The sequence below is a fragment of the Gadus morhua genome, chromosome 3 (genome assembly GCF_902167405.1).
Source record: "Gadus morhua chromosome 3, gadMor3.0, whole genome shotgun sequence".
In the NCBI taxonomy this organism is placed as follows: domain Eukaryota; kingdom Metazoa; phylum Chordata; class Actinopteri; order Gadiformes; family Gadidae; genus Gadus; species Gadus morhua.
The window spans coordinates 6,950,353-6,971,560 of NC_044050.1; the positions used below are offsets into that span (position 1 = coordinate 6,950,353).

A 21,208-nucleotide genomic window follows, 5' to 3' on the forward strand; every position below is an offset into this window, starting at 1 on the left:
GCATGTAATCATGCATAAAAGCTATTCAAATTGAAATTTTTAAACATAAATGTGGAAACGAAAATGAGTGATGCTTGTTAGTGTCATCTTTTTGCCTGATTCACGTCTTTCTTACCACTCTGCAAGTAGTCCGGTAACTTATCAACCCCAGCGTGTCCAGTTGCTAAGCAACGTCAACGTCTTTGGCGGACTATTTCTCTGCTGATCGCCTATTTTTTCTGATAATGACGGGCTTTCTGTACATTATCCCTTAAATAACAGCACTCTCTCTCTCTCCAAACAGTCTTGGCTGCGCACTCTCATCCAAATACCTCTTGTTTGCGGCGGAGGAGAGGGTATATATAAAGACCGGACGACAAAACTGACGATGCTGTACTCTCCTTCTTAATTGAAGGAGCAGGCAGAGGAAAGCTCTCTCCTGCTGGGCTTTCATTAAAATCAAATGCATAAAAATGTCGCCGCTGGTCCAGATGTGTCAGGTGTGCGCGAGAGACATACGAACGTACGCATTCTACTTTTGTAAATGCCATACATTCAGATCGCATGATAGGAGTAGATCTATTCCGATTAGAAATCGGATCAGAAGTGTCCATGTAAACGCGGCTAGTGTGTTGGATTCATGTTAATGTGTATTTAAAGACATTTCAATTTGTGGAAAAATTTGCAGCCGGGGAATATAAAAAAATGTCTAATCAACCAAAACTTTTACGACCCCCCTGCAGTACCTCCGCGGGCCCCCTGTTGAAGACCTCTGCTGTAATCCATTTGGATGGTACACTGGTACATGCAAGTCGTAAGTCGCAAATCTCCCAGCTTTCTTGCAGCATTTCACTGAGGCAGGCCCCCTTTTGGTCGGTCCCGCTCGCTATTCTGAAAGTAGAGCGAGTTCAGTGAGGCTGACTGTACTACTCGTCAACAAAAATGGCGCCCGAAAATATATGTGTGTGTATTGGTATCAGGTTGGTCATTTTAATTTAGATTTGAAATGCTCTTGCACACTTGATTACATTGCTACTTTATGCCGGTCACCAATTTATGCCTTGCACGGTCTTGCTGTGCGTGCAATACAATGTAAAGTTGTATTGTTTGTTTTCGAGCTGGTTTGTTAAAGAGGCTAATGTAGTTAACAATTACAATGACTAGCCAATGAGAAATGAAAAAGCTAGTACGACCAAAAGGGGACATGCCTCAGCAAATAATGCAAGAAAGCTGGGAGGTAAACAATTTACGACTTGCACGTACCGGCGTACCATACAAAGAAGAGAGAGCTAGCTAACACAGAGTTTACTAACACAGAGAAAGTTTACTAAAACAGAGAGAGCTAGCTAACACAGAGAGAGTTAACTAAGCTACCTAACACATAGAGAGCAAGCTAACACAGAGAGAGTTAACTAACACAGAGAGAGAGTTAACTAACACAGATAATTAACTAACACAGAGATAGCTAGCTAACACAGATAGTTAACTAACAGAGAGAGAGTTAACTAGCACAGAGACCGTAACTAACACAGAGAGAGCTAGCTAACACAGAGAGAGTTAACTAGCCAGAGAGAGCTAGCTAACACAGAGAGAGCTAACTACCACAGAAAGAGTTAACTTACACAGAGAGAGCTAGCTAACACAAAGAGAGTTAACTAACACAGAGAGAGCACCACACAGCGAGAGTTAACTAACACAGGGAGAGCTAACTAACACATAGAGGGCCAACTAACACAGAGAGAGCTAACTAATACAGAGCAAGTTAACTAACACAGAGAGAATTAACTAACACAGAGAGAGATAACTAACAGAGAGAGCTTTGGGAAACACTGGAAATGAGCCACACCCCGTTGGCTGATTAGACATTGTTGAGAAAGAAAACAATTCCCTGATTTGAACCCAACAGAAATGAGATATGGAATTCCTTCCCGGGGCCTAGAATAATAAGATGAACTGGAAGTGAATTGGTTTTCTAATTGGGTCTGGTCATTATGGACCATGGAGCAAATTAAGCTATTCGTCTTTCATTTGAACTGACCTTCTGAAGGCGGAGAAAGGCCAGCCAGGGACACTGGGTGATTTGTCTCCATCCGCGGGTCATAGGAAAGGGCATGTGCACACACACACACACACACACACAAACACACACACACACACACACACACACACACACACACACACACACACACACACACACACACACACACACACACACACACACACACACACTTTCAAATATACACACACTCAGGAGAAGGCTAATGTGAGCTAAGTTCTCTCTCCACATGTAAATATACAAATTAACACATTACCTTTTTTTATTATACTGTTTGTCCATGTCTTTTCTTTCAGCCTCTTTCTCAAACACACACGCACACACGCCTACGCACACACACACACCCACACACACACACGCACACACACAAACACACATACACAAATACACACACACACACACACACACACACACACACACACACACACACACACACACACACACACGCACACACACATTCAAACATACACACCCTAAGGAGAGGCACAAGTTCTCTCACATTCAAAACAAGTTGGACTGATCTCAGACTAATAGTCAGCATTACCTGACAGCTCATTACTCAGAGGCAGAATGGGAGGGAGAGGGAGAGGTAGAGAGAGATGTTACAGCGTTGGTGTTTTGCCCATCACATGTGGAGATGTTGTCTAAGGCTGCCCCACACTATAATATATATAAATATATTATATATATTATATACTAACCCTAACCATCTCTTACCAACTACCTACACGTACCCATCTCTAATCTAAACTTAACCAGCTCTACCTTAACCTCTCATAGCCAGTCTTATCGTGGTTCTGGGCAGCGTGGTCGAGAGACCTTACCAAGGAAAGCAGTGGGCTTCTTAAAAGTATTGTAGACCAGCGTTGAGTCTCCAATCACTGTGCGATTTCGGGAAGTGTGGGCGGGTCTTACAATGAAAAGCAATGGGATCCATAATAATGCATCACAAATAGCTGGAGATCCTCAACATGCATCGTCTGACTAGCCTCAGTCTGCAAGCAAGTCCTTAAGACGCCACTAGGAGGCACTGTGGGACAGGTGAAATGTGGTTGAACCAGGCAGATGATGTAATGATAAAAAGGTAAATGGTAAGAGAAGCTTTCACCAGTTTTACACTTGATCTTTATTTTATTCTTCATCGATTTTTTAAAGTTTTGTGTCTCGTCACATTTCTATCTTTGCCAGGTTTTGCATATAACCTAGCTTTTATAAAGCATATGACTCTTTTGGAGAAATGTATATATTTATTGTATTACAGTTCTATTGCCTTCAAAGAATTGTTGACCCATTGGTTTGATAAGAATACAACACATAAACGAGAACCACATAAACTCCCGGCCTATAATGCTTCTGGTCTCGGATGGTTTCATACAGGAAGCATGACTCAAAGAAGAGTTATTCATTAGTTAAATATGTTCTGAGCTGATTTATCTAAGATGAAAGGAAATTTTCCCCTTGCTTTTTTTTTGTCCCAAACACTTTTGTGTGTGTGTGCCGCACGCACACACACACACACACACTCACAAACACACACATTTCTCTCTCCCCCAACATGTGGAGCTTTCTGGCTCTGGGAATATACAGTTTACTTTAAGCTTCTGGTGAGAGTCAGGGGTTAAAGACGTTTCCCACCGATGCTGGGAGACCTACGTCCTGTTCTGCGGTCCCCACTACTCCCACAGCCATAGTAAAGATATGGCCCATCCTCCAAGCCTGCACACACACACACACACACACACACACACACACACACACACACACACACACACACACACACACACACACACACACACACACACACACACACACACACAGGCTCCATTACACATGTATGTAGACGCCCACCAGGTGCACAGTATGACCTGCACTGTGTTGACAATCATTCTGTGACTAATATGAGTCCTCACAGCACACACACACACACACACACACACACACACACACACACACACACACACACACACACACACACACACACACACACACACACACACACACACACACACACACACACACACACACACACACACACACACACACGGATACCCACAAAGGCTGTTAACCGATTCACAGATAACACTCATATCTACAGAAACACAACATAAACACAGCCACATGTTTAACGCACGCTCACTCACACACATGCACAAACACGCACACAGGGGGAGAGAGATAGTTGTTTGGCCATGGAAGTGAAGGGTAGATAAGATCTGTTCTAATCTAGCGTCTCTGGAGGCAAAGCCTCCGTCGCACTCATCTCCTGTATCCGCTTGTCTAACTTTCCCTTCGTCTCGCACAACCATGACCAAACCTCACATCTCCGTGGCAGTACCGGTGAAATCCCACCGGTCGCTCCAGTGTTGTTGGTCATAAATGGGTTCGAGTTTGTATTTAAGTGCATCTTATTGTACTCTCGTTTACATGTTGCTCATTAAATATTTTCCCCCATGTTGATGACAAGTGTGTGTGTGTGTGTGTGTGTGTGTGTGTGTGTGTGTGTGTGTGTGTGTGTGTGTGTGTGTGTGTGTGTGTGTGTGTGTGTGTGCGGTGCCTGTGTGTGTAAATTTACCCATTTAGTCATGTTTCTCAGCAGATGGACAGATGGTTGTGTGTGTAGCCATAGTACCATCTGCCAAACCGGGTAGTGTATGAAGTTTGTGTGTGCGTATGTGTCTGTGTGTGTGTGTGTGTACGTGTGCATGGTTGCATGTGTGCATGTGCCTACGCATGCGTCAGTTTGGACATGTGGGCACATCTGATGTGTTGTTTGTGTGCAGCTTACACAAGATACTCTTTGCAGTTCTGGCTCATATGATTGCAAGATTGCCTTTACAGTTTAACAGTTTTATGCGTGCAGGCATGTGTGTACGTGTGTTTTTGCATTGTTTGTGTGTTTGTGTGGTGGACCAACAGACGAGCAACTAAGGCAGTTTTGTACTGCTTACAACACAGATTTGATTGCCTTCTAGAAGAGCTTTATTGTGCAGCGATGGTTGTGGCCAGCTGGAGCTGAGACGGTTGGAAAGCTACAGTCCTGGCCGATGATCTCACCGGATGAGGGGACACTGCTTTGTTATTTTTAAGATGGCTGACGAGGCTTGAGGAGTTCCTGACTTCAGTACACAAAGGCTTAATGTCGGTGTGGACGGTGTACATGTTATTCCCTTGTTTACTACCACCTCCTAAGGCATTTATGCTAGGGTAGCTGAGCATGTAGAAAGAGCATTGGATGCTCACTGAGCTGAGCCTAAGGGTAAGGGGGCATAATGCTTAGCCACAAATAAATGCAATCCGAAGCAAATATTATGCTTTTTTTTCTTTGGCCCTTTCAAATTGAAACCCTCCAGGTGGTTATGTTCTTGGACTCCATAGCTCAAACTCCCCCCTTCTCTATATTCAAACTGAAATAACTTCTGACATCATCTCAGAGGAGTGTCAAACAGAGGGGCTTGATAGAAGAAGCACAGCTGAGGATTTGGGGGAAAGGGCAAGTTATCTCTAATGAGTTACACTGAGCTTGGAGAGTGTACTCAGCAGCTAACATGACAGTACCAGAGGAACAGCCCTGAATAAAAATAAAGCATTGAGTTCTTGTAGGAAATTCTTCTTGTAGGATGAGTCATGTTTGTGGACACATTTCTCTTGGGAACAACTCAAAGTTCTCGCTCTTCGACCACAAACGTTTATGTTTATTCTAGGAATCGTTTGTTGCTCTATATCACAATGAATAAAGATTCAAGTAAAGCCTTTCCTTTCTCAATTCTCGTCGTTAACAAAAGACAAAAGACGATTCTAGAAACACAGAGCAAGACTTCACGAAGAGTTAGCCTACAGAATTTATTTTCGGGGAGTCGTAGTCCCCCCCCCCCCCCCCCCCCCGGCCCCCCGTCTCCCTCCCATACAGTTCTTCCCATGTTAGTCTGAACATTGAGCGAGGGGCCGGGGATTCCCCAGGAGAACGCCGCCTAAGAACAGATCTGTTTACACTGTCATCCGGAGAAGCTCCAGAGTTCACAACGTGGAGGGAGCAGTGTTCTACTAGGGCCTCCCTCTCTCCCTCTGAAACCCTCCTCAGCCACACTATCCAGAGGTTTTCTGAGCCGCTCAGGCCAAGGCATTGATTTGCGGGTGAACTATTTGTGAAATCAATTTCCCCTCCAGAGCAGGGGGATTGTTGTTCTTGATTTGATTTGTAAAGCCAGCTTGGGGACAAGAGAGAGAAAGAGACCACCAGAGAAGGGTAAAAATGGCGGCAATGTGCGCTGAGATGAACTACGGGCCGGAGGAGGAACTCTGTGAGTATCCGCTGGATGGTTTGCGCTTCTTCATGCCGGGGGAGGAATGCGGGACTCCACAGAGACCGCAGTGATTGTTTTTAAATACTGTCTGCACAGGTGGTTCGCATTAAGACCAATTATGTCAAGCCATGATGATTCCTCTTTAAATTCCCACAATGGATGCGCAGCAACATCCAAAGACACCAGTTAATGTCTTCTTCTGTGTTTAATCTCATGGGGCGGTCAATGCCGATGTGCTAAATGACTCGCTGGTAGTTTTATTTTCTGAGCAGACTAGCTGGGTTCACTGTGTTCGTGCCGATTCGAGTGACCATGGAAATGATGCTTTGGTTTCCAGATGTGCCATTGTTGATAAAGTGGTTGTTGTTTTGAAAGTTTGTGCATGTATGGAAGAACATCTGCTCTCTGTCTCTGTTATAATTGTCCAATTCGTCATACATAATTGTTCCAGCGAGGAAGATTTGGGAATTTAAATCAGGTGTTAAGAAACCATAAGCATACTTTTACACAAACTAATCCTCAGGGCAGATATCAACTGTCCTATATCTTCTCCCTGTGTGTACAATTAAACCATGCTGGAGTTATGTCGCCCTGACGTGCCATTAAGTAGCCTTGAAAAGTATGTTTCTATAGGTTTGAACCATAGAGATACACAACGATAGTCTGGGTAGGACTACATTACAACTTTATACAAGCAAGATACGTTGTACAAAAGGTTATCCACGTCAAACAAAAAGATGTGTGTGTCTATGTGTGTGTACTACATCTGCGTGTGTGCGTGTGTGGACGCATGGCTCACTAGAGGTGGACTCCGAAGATGTCCCTCAGGAGGTCAGTATCTTATTTTTTTTGTTGATCGAATCACACCTGTTGTCTCCATCTGCACCACGGGGGAAGAGCGAGTTCAGCAGAAACACACAACAGGAAGTCTCCAACTGACACTATTCTTCCCAGCCGCCGCCAGCTAGGGCCACGACAGATGTTCCTCTCGCAAATCTCTCCCTCCCCCCACTTCCCTTCCAGCATCCCATCCAGATCCCCCATCTCCATCATCACCTCAGCTCTTATCTCTCCCTCTTCAACTCCTTGTTGTATCGAGACTTATTCATTCCTTATTCCATCTTCTCCTCCATTGCCCCCTCTCTCTCCCTTTTCTACCTCCTCTCGCTCTCCATCTCTCTCCATCTCGCTCACTCTCCCCTATCTTGTCTCCTGCTATCATGCCTCTCTCTCTACATGGATATTTGGGGGGGATATCAGTAAGTGAGTCACATTGCAGTCATAGAGGTGCCTCTTCTAACCGCTTCCATGTGTACTCCGCTCTGATTGGGCGACCTAACCCAATCATGAACCCTGACCTCTGGTCCAATCACAGAGCTTTCCAAGGCAGCTGGCATACCGACTCTCTCTGCTGGCTTATTCTGCATCTCCAGTTACTCAGAGGGCCAATCCATTCCAGTTGTTTTAAAGCCAACGGTTCATGTCCTTTCAAACCAACGGTTCTAGTCTCAATGACTGTGATGTACACACAGTTAGACGACCACTGATAAAAGTGCTCATTCAGAATTATAAGGGGTGGTGTCTAGTATTGTATATCACCAGCCCAAATGTTCAACATTGTTGCCATGCAAATTAATATGGCGCAGGCTGTTTTTCTGAATAGCTTCATAGCTGAATAGTTTTTAGCTTCCTCTCACCTCTTACCGAGCTGCAGTCGAAACAGCAGCACTCCCGTGTCTTGTGTATATCTTGGTTTGTGATCAGAGCCAGGAAGTTGTGATCTGAATGATACACGGCCCATTTAGTTTGTGTTTGAGTGAGGATCCCTGGCTTGAATGGAGTGAATGATTTCCATGTTGTTACTGCGACAGCCGTAATCAGAGAATTGTGCGTTCTCTGGGGATAGAATATCAAGATTGAATGTAAATAGGCCCTTAGGTGCAGGGATATACACATTCACACACACGCACACACACACACACACACCGACACACACACACACACACACAAACACACACACACACACACACACTCACACACACACACACACACACACACACACACACACACACACACACACACACACACACACACAGACACGCACACACACAGAAAAAACCCACACCAGGGTGAAGGGTTAACTGTACTAGAGGTTCGACAGGAAGGAAGCTTTCGGATGAATGTTATGAAAACAGCTCTCTGGACCACAGAAACTCTGCTGGTGGAAAGGAAGAAACTTGTGTTTAACTGTATACTTTCTGATTCACCTCGTCTTTTCTTCCTATTTATATGAAATGTGATCGACTTTATCTATTACCAATTCTGGGAATATTTTTCTCAGATTTTATGCAGTCTTCTCCTTTAAAAGAGACTGTCCCAATTTACAATCCATTATTTTGTGCACACAGTTAAGTTCAAACGAGGATCACACAAACCACAGGCAGCAGACTTTCTCACAATCTTTGGTCCTTCAATCTTTTCTATTTTTGTGGTGCATATATCACATATAAGAAGGAAACTACATGGAAAGTAAATGTATTGCATGTATCCACCGGGAATCTGCTCATAGAGATGTGAGTTCTCTGGGCTCAATGTTGTTCTGGCTTGGTCATCTTTCCCCTGGGTAGTGTTGGTCCCGGTATGAGTCACCAGCATGGTGTGTGTGTGTGTGTGTGTGAGTGTGAGACGGAGAGACAGACGTTTAAACCACAAGCCACACACAATCGAACCCGCTCCTGCCTTCTATCCAACTGAGACAAAGCAGTGGGGGTGAGAGCGCATATGGAGAAACACACACACACACACACACACACACACACACACACACACACACACACACACACGGGGAACAGACACACAGGCTCACAAGTAAATTAAACCCCTCTCTGTCTTGCCCAAAAACACACACACACTCTCGATCCTACCCATTCAACAAAAATAAACATGCCTAATATTTAGTTTGGAAATCCTACACACTCTACTCAATATGAAGAGCTTAGACATTAAGCCGCACCACAAAACAAGTCCACACAGTCTTCTCCTCTACGTCCACATGGGCAGCCACAGCCGTGTCCCCATTGACTGTCTTTGAATGAGGGGCGTGGCCACAGAATGGCTGCTATCCACTGAGGGCGGGTCACATGACTGTGTGTGGGCGTGGCCAGTGGAGCAGCTCTGCAGCCGGGCCAGCTGTAGCTGTGATTGAGGGAGGAAGAAGGAGAGGGAAAGAGGAAAAGGAAGGAAAAGAAAGACAAGAACACAGGGAAGGGTTGGGTGAGTTGTCGTTTTTTATGTTCTCGGTGTTTCCGTTGTGTCAGAGTGTGTCAGTGGGTCATGTTTGGCCGCTCTGTGTGTGCGTGCATTGTTGTTGAGTTTGTGTGTGCTGTTGTAAAGGGCTGAGAAGTAACTATGAAAGTTTGCCTGAGAGAGAAAGAGACAACCCGCGTGTGTGTGTGTGTGTGTGTGTGTGTGTGTGTGTGTGTGTGTGTGTGTGTGTGTGTGTGTGTGTGTGTGTGTGTGTGTGTGTGTGTGTGTGTGTGTGTGTGTGTGTGTGTGTGTGTGTGTGTGATTTATCTTGTAGACCTTTTACTTTTCTCATGTCTTCTCTTCTCCCCCTCTTATCCTTCTCCCTGTCTCCAACTTCTTTGTTAAACCGTCTGGGAAAGTTTTGGGGGGCTGGGGGGTCCCACCCCCTCCCCACACACGCACGCACGCAGGCACACGCACACACACACACACACACTGAAAACGACACACACTTCCTCTCTCTCTCTCCAACCAACTCTTCTCTTCTGTTCTTATTTCTTCCCCCCCCCCCCCCCCCCCCCCCCGATCCACAATGTGCATGAACAATCCATCCCATATTATGGAGGCCAGCGTTGACCAATCAGAATGCAGCTAATGACTTAACCCTTCTGGTTGTTTCATGAGGCTCTGGCCAAATTTTACTTAGCTGCTCTGCATTTAGCCTTACCTATCGCCACGTGAGCTATGAGAGGGGGTTTCCTATTCACATCAGACTATTAGACGTTTCAGCACACTAGCCAAGCTTATTTCTTTGGTGGTTTACATAATGAAATGTTGGTAATCCCTTCCATTGTATCTCCACCGAGCTAGCCAGGTTCAGCGCGAGTTAAGAGATACACAGGCCATGCACTTCAGTCTCCAAGCTTGTCCCTCTCCGCCGCCATTGACTCAACTTTGACATGAGTTTATTGAATTGGATTTGGGTAGAGAAAGATCACGTAGGATCAAGTTCTTTGAGAGTTTAGTGTACATTTGTGTACCCTCTTGGAAAACATTTGGGCATTAGCCAGTTTGAGTTCAGTTATCACATGGTTTCATATGAGCCAGAAATACATTTGGTTGTATTTAAACATTGATTATTCTGCTGCAAGAGGTCAAACACACAAATCATGGTGGTTGTTTTCATGAAAAAAACTTCTTTCTGATCAAAGTAGGCCTACAAAAAAATCATATGCTGGTCTCCGTGTCTTCTGCTCTATTTGATGACTAACGTCTCAATGAAGCAGCTGACCTCCGAGATCCAGCCCATGTGTTGGTCTTGAGGCTTGTAGCGGATGCACACATCTTCCCTTTCTAAGTCTGAAGGGATCGGCTCTCAAGAACAAATTCATTTGATTTGCATTCGGATGTCTACTGTTCAATGAGAAACATTTTCATGGCCTGTTTAATGTTCATTTCTCACAGTTAGTCTGTGAGCAGTGTGTGTGCATACTGGGACTGATGGTTTTACCACAGGTTGGTAATGGTTGTGTTTAACGTTGTTAATGCTGCCACGTGTTGGGGGAAGCAGATCATTCTGGATTCTCTGAGATCACAACAGGGGGTATGCTAACCCACCAAACCATTGTCATTTAATCAGATTAGCTACCTGGTAATTAACACTTCAGTGACTGAAACTAAACTCTGCCTGGGGATCGTTACAGGGCCATTCTGACATGGATTACTGGAACTATTGTAGATCTTAAAGGCATCATGCCCAATTAACATGTCTAAGTAGCATAGTCTAGCATAGTAGTCACCTAGCGAGGCTTCAATATAACCCAAAATATTATCTTTAGTGTTGCAATAGGTAGACCTACATATTGGCATACTGTCTTTGCACATTTGACATAGCATCTCCAAAAACTGTCCAATAACAGATCCACAGCGAGAGATGCTCAGAGAAACCTAGTTTAGTGTTACCAACCGTTTAGTGTTCTACAACTGCGTGTGTATTGGTGGCCCATCCCAACCCCTTCTGGAAGAGGCTTCAACAAGCTGGGTGTGTGTTTAAGCATAAGTGGCCATATAGTGCTGTTGCCGGAAGTGCATCCAAAACATCGCGGATCAGCAGCTTCTTTCTGGCTTCTGGGTTCTTTGGAGAGGGGCCTCACTGAATATTCACTATGATGTGCGTGCTTGTCGTCAATGGTAACTTTTGTTGATGTTTGAAGTTGATGGCAAATGCTATTGTCTCATTCTGTCTGTGTGTATGGATTCGCTGATTCACAATTTCTCCCCTTGTAAGACACACACACACACACACACACACACACACACACACACACACACACACACACACACACACACACACACACACACACACACACACACACACACACACACACACACACAGAGAGAGAGTAAACTGTGAAGGATGTTGTTTATGTTTCTCTCTGCATGATACTCAGGGGAGTATGATGGAGCAGAGGGAAGGCAGATGTGTCACTTCCTGTCAGAGGTGACGGATTGTTGAACTATAGGGAAGTCAGGCTGGCTGCGGGGCCGCCGCCTGCCTCCAGGGCCGTGTTTCGGCGCTCCTGCTGTCCTGCCGCTGCAAGGCGCCATGGGTAATTAATGGTGGCGAGTTTGGTCCCTGGAATTTGATGGAATTTCTTGGGGAGGCAATCCTTCAAAGCACCTCACGAGGAATGCACTGTTGGTTGTTATTAGAACCCATTTGCATTGGTCTTGCATCTCGGATATCCTCGTAATAAACGGAACCTCGAAAGCTGTCTGCAAAAGGATGGCAATGTCATGTCTCACGGTCACTGGTGTTCATGCACATCTGTAACTCAGAATGCAGACTCTACTGTGACAGAGACTGCATAATATAGACTTGTGTTTTTCAATCTCTGGTAAACGAAGGTACTGCCGATAATAACCCAAAAAAAGGATGTATTGATCATTGTTATTTCAAAAATAGTGTCTCTCTGAGCATTCCATCGTATCTTTTCCATTGTAATGTTTTGAAGTTTGTTGTTTTTTTTACAAAGGCACCAATATATTTATGAATTAAAAAAGAAAAAGATGTAAATATACAGGATTATAGCCATAGGCTAATTTCCATCCTTAGTCCCTGACTGGAAGATGGTCCCTAAATAAATTAAAAATAAAACAGAATTTTCCAGTGATGTTTTGATTAATTAGTGTTTGCTAAATAAACACACTGGGAGCATAGGCAGCGTTGCTGACTTTGTCTTTCCACTATTTACTGCCCATGGCCATGGTTCTGTATATTTATTTATCAACACATTTTTCAACATTTTCCTCTAAGGTGGTCCGGAAAAGATATGGATGCCTATTTAATGGTGCACATAAAGTCAAAGTTTGGGAACTAATGAGTTTGACCATGTCCCAAGGCGACTAGACTCGTATTCTGATCCGGTTGTATCAATTTGTGGTCAGCAATCTGGGCACAACGTTGGCAGGCTACGTCATTAGAACCACTCCCCATGCCTACACCAGCACCACCCGGTTTCTCCTCTGTCTCCTGGGCAGGTATACACAGCCATACATACTGGGACTCTCATTCAGCCTACTGATTGGCAGAAGTAGTTGTGTACCTGTGTCTATGGATAGCTGTACCTATCACTAGGGTAGAGTTAATGTACCAAACCAACATTGTACTATGGGCATGAATGAATGATGGACACTGTACTCCTTTTCATTCCTGTGTATGGAGGGCTGTGTCTCAGAGCCACACGACAGAGGAAAACCACTGTGAGTACTATTACTCAACATGTATATACTCCTCCAGTTTTTCCGGGGATCGGAACCTGGGATTTCGAGGCCTTGCCCTTCTGGCCAGGGGCCCGAGCAGCACAGGAAACGTCCACAGCCCACGGGGCCATTGTGAATGCAACCATTGTAGTCGCATCAGGATGGATGGACCACGGGGCCTCAACTGATCCACAGTGCTTTAGGCCTGAAAAGCAGCCTCTCTTAGAGGTTGACGGATGGAGGAGAGAGAACCATCCAGTCTCTCACTTTCCACTATTTTTCTGACCAATGAACAGAAGCCCAGGATCTTGGTTAGAGATATGACAGTGGTTGGCTTGATGCAAACTCAATATAGAAAAGAGAACCAAACCATCTTAAACATATAGGGAAGTACTTAAAATGTGTTGCTCCTATCTAAGAGATCACAGTTCCTGGATTTATACAGCTTCCAGCCTTTGTTGCAAATAGTACTAATAATATCAATACCAAATTAGCTCAGGTTTACAATGTATTGTCAGCTAACACATTTAGCTTATTAACAAGATCTTGACATTATACCAACCACTTTTAGACACTTTGGTTAAATAATAACCAAACATCTGCAAACTATTTCCCCCTATCCTTAAGCTACCAACATGTTGACAAAGATACTAATTTGACTTCAAGTTTACAGGTCTTTTGTGTTTAGGAAGACTGTTAGTAGGCCCCATTGTAGTTATCTATTACCAAACTAAAAATGGGTTAAGTAATAAAGAGACAGTAGGACTTGGAGATTCAGTGTATTATGTGTGCAGCTGCTAAATTGCTGTGTTCCACATCTGCGCAGAAATTGTTTTTAATCTTGTGGGCTTTCAGCTTTTTAGTTCTGCATATTAACATGCCCCGTGTTCGATTGGGTGTTGAAACATTTAAGACTGTCATTACATTACTTCTTACTTAGTGGTTGTGTGATTTACATTCAGTGTCTTCTTGCAGTTCATTATATGCTGCAGCTGTGGCCTGACCTTCTAGTTTTCCCCCCATGTTGTTTCCCAGAATGCCTTGGGGGCCTTGAGTTATAGTGTTTTCATTGGTTGGCCAGCAGTATGACTGGCTGCCATGGAACTCGCCACCAAGACCAACCATGGCTCCATACTCGTTAGCTGCTCTGGTCTGGTCTCCTCCCTCCCTCCCTCCTCTCCCTCCTCTCCCTCCTCTCCCTTTGTTCCAGTGCAGTATTGACATTCCCTCAGCCCCAAACTAACTCGGCATCATGGCCTACCAAACTTTTCTCGATTGTCTTTCACTCTTGCAATTTTCTTTCTCCTCAAGCCTGTCCAATAAACCTAGGTAACTTCATTATTTATATTTATTTATGTGTACCTACCTCACCTGCAGATTCCTTCTCCTTCGCCTCGGCTCTGGCTCTGGCCCTCTCGCTCCCCCTGTCCCTCTCTCTCTGAGTTGTGTATTGGAACGGGTCGTTATCAGGGCTTCCAGCAGTTTCCATGTGGAAGGCTGTGTTTCAGCCCAGGCCAGAGCACCATCTGCTTTCCAAGCTGTTAGGCCGCGGGTCGCATTCTCAGGGGGACCAGATGAGTGACGGGACTGAAAGATGGAGAATGCTAGTAGCATTCTTTATGCTTCCTTTTGATGTTCCGCCGTGTGCGTATGTGTGTGAAATGGAAACATTGAGGGAAGGATGCATTCACACACATGCATGTATATATGTAAACACAAACGGCGCTGGGGAGCCAATATAATTGCAAAAGCAGACTATATGTAAGGGGCTGTCCATCGTATCATGACTCGGACAAGGCTGTGGGGAGGCGATGTTGCCTGTTCTCATAGCTTTAACTATATAGGATGGGTGGCTGGATTGGCAGCCTGCGTTCTCCAATAGCTCTTAAGATGGAGAAACCAGCCTTTTTGGCCTCCGTAATGTAATCCATTTTCAAAACAAAACAGTTGTGCAGTCGTAAATAGAGGTAAACCTTGCTTCGAAAAGGAGGCCCCAACTGTTATCAATATCCTTTTTTGTTGGAATGTTGTTGCTGCCTTTTCTTTTAGAGGTGCGTCAGTATCTGAAATGTGACAAAGATAGCCTCAACAGAGAAAGCCTTGGATCCTGCCTAACAGAGCAGCTTGTTATGCACCACATCACTCATCAAACACCCAATTCACCAAGCGCGGGCCATCAGAGCCAAATTACAGGTTGTGTGTGCAATGCATAATTGCTGCTTCTCTCTCCCTCTCTGGTGTGCCGCCACCCCCTACCACTATCCCCCTCTGGGATGTTTCGGCATCCTGGTATTGTAGCAGAACTGGACTATGAGCTCTTAAACAGAGACAAGGCAGATTCTTCTTCTGCTGTATTTCTTGGCTCTGGCTGGATTGGTAGCTTCAAACAAGCATCTAAGAGGAAATCCAGGGCAGGACTATGATTGATTTAGCAGAACGGTGTTGACTTGGGAACCCCTCTGAGTCTTGGAGTTTGATGATTGCAAAACCCAGTTATTCTTGGTAGCAGCACTTCATACTCTGAACACCCAGGTTGAATTAATAATATTTGAAGGATTGCAGATTAGGCCGCATTATTTTCTGCAGTAGAGATTATTTTAACCAACATGGCAGTATCTCTTTATCCAAACCAAGTAATTCCTTTAGCCTGACGTATTAGGATTGGTTTGATACTTATATTTTACAGATACTATATAATTAAACGGTTTTTGAGTTTTACTATGATAAAGTATGTTAGTGATTAAGACTGCATCAAATTAGGAGGAAAGTAAACCGCCTTGTCTTCTAGCGCTGATCCGATACAAACAGGAAACAGGAAACTAGACAATTCTCTTGAAACCACAAGCAAAAGGGCTGCTTGTTTTTTTTATATCTGAAACACAAATAATCGGATACACATATAATTTTCGTCGCAAAAAATGTGGAACACAATTTCTAATGCGTTTCTGATATAGAAATGGACACAAACAAAAACCAACTTCTCTTGTGGTACTGGACATCAAGGCACAACGTACCTTGACTCCAGGACCTACGTGTGTTGTACCATGTCCATCTTGTCCTTCCATCCATAATGCACGAACACACCGTGTTCTCCTTCCAACATGTCCATATTAGGACATATTAGGACCAACATGACGCTTCCAGTCAACTGTTAGTATCCCTTCTTTGAACGCACCTGCAATACTTAGGAGGGGGGGTTGACCTAGCAGGATCTATCCAGTCACGCGCAGAGATGCAGCGTGTTTGATCCACTCTGATCATGGAGGAATTGAGCTAACCCATGTGCCCTTAGTCCACCACGTTGTCCATTTTCACATTCCTCTTTGGACAAAAAGACACAGAAACAAGCACAAATCAGTGATGTGTTCCTTGAGTTTGAGTTGTGTTTGCACTGGATCTCCATTCTGTTTGGAAACGAGTGAGTTGGAACGAGGGCTTGAATATCTGGGAGTCCCGCTCAGTTTGGTTACGGCACCTGTTGGCCAACTTTCCACTGCTGCTCCTTGGACTTGTTTTTCATTAGACGGGACAATGCACGCCATCCATTGGCTCGCCGGCTGAGGGACGCCTTGGCTGCCCTGTCCAGAACACAGATGTTGGAATTCGCTGTTCATTTATTTCATATTCCTTCCCTAAAAATCTTTTCTCACAGAGTGACTTCTTTGCCCCACTGCTCGGAGAGAAGGATGGTCACAGCCTGTGTTTCAATCTGCCCCTTGAACCGTTATAATTTGCCCTGCAAACAAGAGGGAATGAAAGAGCTATGAATATTATTCAGAGTCATCCACTACCCGTTCCTTCTAATGAGGTTCCTCCTAATGCGGTTCCTCATCCGGAAAGGTAGCGCTATGGCTAAGGTCATACAAGCTTTTGTGCGGGGACATAGAAAAATGCTTGGCTTCATTTGTGAGTCATAAAGAGTGACTCTTGAGCGGCGGTTGGAAAAGCGGCTGCTAATGTTGTCCCGTGTGTGTATTGGTCAGACAAATAAAACTGGTTATAAACACTAAATGTGTGGGGAAGTGTTTGTAGTTGGTGTTTGTGGTATAAAACAATTGTGTGTCTGTGTGTGTGTTATTCAACAACACCATATGGCCTGGCCTGGCTTTGGTTCACACAACATGAGGCAGTTTGGACTCCGGTGGCCAGCGTCTTAATTTATTAGACCAAATCTGTACTTTGTAAAACAGATAAAGTACAAGGGCTCAATGTTGTACTTTACTCCCACTTCTTCATCTACATTGTGGAGTTGGCACACCCAACACTATGAAGGTGAACTCAGAACGGAGGGGCAGTGGCGGGGGTCAGGGGTAGGTGACATATCAGGATTTGTCTAAAGACCCCCATCCTCTCTGATCGTCCACCTGACCCGACCAAACCAACAGCCCCTTCGTTCTGCCTTGTTACTGAGGGTATCAGTGAGAGCAGTTGGCCTTGGATGAGAGTTAAAGGGAAATCATGCTAAAATGACATCATGTCATGTAAATGTGTGTGCTTCTTCGATTGTCTTCGATAAATGGGATTATTAAAGTGAAGCACGCTCTTCTGGGCTTCTCCCAGAAGAGCTTAGCGTTGCAGCGGTGGATCAGCCCTACTGTATGTTTAACATCAAGAATTGAATGATGAATAATGCACATAAATGGATAATGGGCTTCCTCTCTGGTCAAGGGAGTAGCTTCCAAAAACAAAACTTGATAGTCTCCTCCGTTGGGCATGGGTAGACGTTTTCCCTTGTTCTCAGACGGTCTTAGGAGAGTTTAGCTAATCCATCTTCTATAACATCCAGTTGTTGTTAGCCAAGCCGCATGTGCCTACAGGATTGCACTTAATCAATAAATAGGCAGAGAGTGATGTGGGAAATGGAAAGCCAGAGTTCAAGAGGGCTAAGAACAGGACAAGACGCTCTATATTGAGCCGGAAACCTCTTGTCTGGCTCTATCGGACTGGGGAACCCTTCCATTTAGAGACTTAAGCCGCTGAGGTATTTAAACTAATCTCTAACTGGGAATTAACTTGCTGAGATGTGTAGAAGAGAACATATTGTATTGCTTGCAGTATGATGATAGTGCAGGTGCAGCTATCTTTGCTAATGTATCCAATCACAAGCATCATGAGCCAGCAGCACTCATCTCTGACTCATGGTCGGTCCTCGACATCGACCGTGTGCTATAGATAGAAGCTGTGTGTGTGTGTGTGTGTGTGCGTGTGTCCGTGTGTGTCTAATGGCTTTTTACAGGTATCTGGGACCTAGTGGCTACGGATCCTTGTTAGACTCTGAAGTTAACAGCTTCCAAAGGGGAAGTGCTATAAACTGTAGTACTGTTTTTAGCAGCACTTTCAAAGCACCAAGTCTCATAGAGCCAAAGAGGTGTGGCTTTAACTTGTGTCAGGTCTGTATTTTCTTTCATAGTAAAAATGGGGGAAATTGCTACTCTGGGAAACGGATCTCTTAGCTGCCACCAAACTCTCTCTCTCTCCTGTCTTTCATTTTTTTATTCTCCAACTTGTCTACCTGACTCGTGTATTCTACAATTTACGTTGTACATACATGTATGTACTAGTGGCCTTGATCAAAGAGGTCTGCGTAATCTGAGTGAAAACCCCTGAATAAAAGTCAACAATGCTTTGTTTTATGTATTTAACAAGTTCAGGCTTCCCTGAGCACATGATACTGGCTTGCTGGCATTTTGTATTATTTTTATTTAGAAAGAAAATTATGAAACTTAATGGACCCCAAAAGGGAGCATAGAGGGATGCCCATTCTATGATAATGCGATTTAAGCTAAAGTAGTAACACAAGGATCTGTTTATCTATTAGAGGCATTGTGGTGATGCCTAACGTTGTCTAGTCTAGGTCATGTGCTAGGGTTGTGGTTTCTGTGTTTCCGCACCTTTATGTAAAAGGTGGCGTGCACTTCAATAATGATCCTGAAACTCATTTTACAACTGTATTTTACTCGATTTCCACTGCATTTTGGGGTTTCTTGCATGTTTTTTATCGCATGTGAAACACGCTAGACTCACCTCATGATGAGACATGTCATTTCAGAGAGAACAGTTGAAAAGAAACCCTTTTTTGCATGAGAAGCAAGCGGAATGACCTCACTGCTATGCTGTTTAATGAGCAGTCAATATTCTTCTGTTACGCCAAATAACAGCTTGGAAGGTTTCCATAAGAACAATATCCAGGCAGCTGCATTGAGAGACGGTGACTTTATTCTATTCCATTCATGATAAACGATAGCTGTGTAAAATATACTCTCAAAACAAGGGTGCAAAAAGATCAGTCTCCACCCACACACCAGTTGTTATCTGTTAAACCCAAAGTAACACATCTAGGACTAGGCTTAGTGTCACTTCCTCAAGGCAGACCACTGTTACCCTGCGTTGAGAAGAAGTCCCCTTCCTCACTCGGTCATCCCATTCCAACAGAGGTAAGATGGCAGGAGTTTTAAACGGCAATGGCTTGTAACTATAGACATTTATTTTGAAATCCTGGGTTCCCCTTTTTTGATCAAAAAAATTACTCGCGGTCTTGATGGCATTGTTTTGTACGCTGAATAATGAGCAATGCGATGGCATATCTGTCGGATGGGTTTGACCAAACAGACACGCATGGAATGCAGTGGGAAGGGATGGTGTTGTTGAGGGGTGGTGGCAGACAGGAGGTCAGAAAGCAGATATGGCATTTCTTTTCTTTGTAATAGTTACTTTTTGGTAAAGAAAAATGTAGCTGGCCATGAATTTGAGTAGCTGGTAGTTGTGTGTCTGTCTGTGTGTGAATAGGATTCTCCAGTTAAAGTGTGGATGATGGACTATCTTATTTCTGGAGTGGTTCTCATTAAAGGACAGTTCTAGGTCTGTATCTGCTTTCAGGAAATGAACCCATTAGCTTTGTATCTGTGATAATCGTCCTACATATCTTCTCACATCCTGCCACATACCCCTCCCCCCCATGAAAGTATTTTTTGTCAAATATGCCCCCCCTCCCATGATGGACTTGTTGCCAAATATGCCCCCCCCCATGATAGTCTTGTTGCCAAATATGCCCCCGCCCCCCCATGAAAGGCTTGCTGCCAAAAAGGCATGGTTTAAAATCGTATACATCCAATGCACATTGAGTTTTTTTAAGATTTTTATTAAGAATCATTTGTTTACTTATTCATGAAGATACAGTAGGTTAAACAGGAAGGTATGGGAGAGAGAGAGGGAAGAACATGCAGCAATTGACAACGGCCAGGATCGAAGCAGGGTCGCTTCTGTCAGGATTGAGTCTTAAGGGTCCACGCTCTGCCCGGCGAGGCCTTGGAGCTACCGCTTTAGGGTCGGCGAGGCCCTGGAGCTACCTCTTTAGGGCCGTTTACCAAGTTTCTATCAGGCCCACATGCTCCGACTGCAGGGGAAATGGCGTTGGAGTAGTAAGTGAATTATTATACAGTGACCTCATGATGAGATGGCCTGGCACACAGTGTTTCCCCTCTTGCCCCCCGTCCTCCTGTCAAGTAAGCTCGTAACGTTAATATAAAGGGCTATGTGTTGGCCAAGGCCCTCCCCGCCTTCCCTTATGATGGCTTCAAAATGTTCACTAGGCTCTTCAGCCCAGGGGGGGGAAACATGTAGCACACGTGTCCACCAGATTCCTTGCAAAACTTTTGTTTTACATATATTGTATAATATTGTACTGAAAGGTAAACTCAAAGCAATAATCCTCGGTACGTTTGAGTTAAAGCACAATTGAGTACATCTACAAATGAAATGGACACCTTTAGTTCTGGATGCCTCCCTCACCAGTCCACTTTTGCGCCGTCACTGAAGCACACTCAGACCATGGGGGGCATCTGTGAAAGGCTTCAGGCAGTGTTGT

At 44.4% G+C, this 21,208-nt stretch overlaps 1 protein-coding gene across 6 annotated transcripts in view; it reads left to right on the plus strand.

Moving 5' to 3' along the window:
- The window catches only part of septin9b (septin 9b), a 69,364-nt gene that overhangs the window by 33,651 nt on the left and 14,505 nt on the right, over positions 1-21,208 (plus strand). The window contains exon 1 of one of the 6 annotated variants that reach the window (XM_030350907.1): positions 6,094-6,333. The exons of 3 other annotated variants lie outside the window; for them this stretch is intronic. In XM_030350907.1, coding sequence (XP_030206767.1) covers positions 6,285-6,333 — 49 coding nt within the window. In that variant the 5' untranslated portion in view covers positions 6,094-6,284. Of the gene's footprint in view, positions 1-6,093; positions 6,334-9,319; positions 9,610-19,629; positions 19,779-21,208 lie in introns of those variants that run through there. 2 more of the 6 variants (XM_030350906.1, XM_030350908.1) reach the window with 2 other exon arrangements.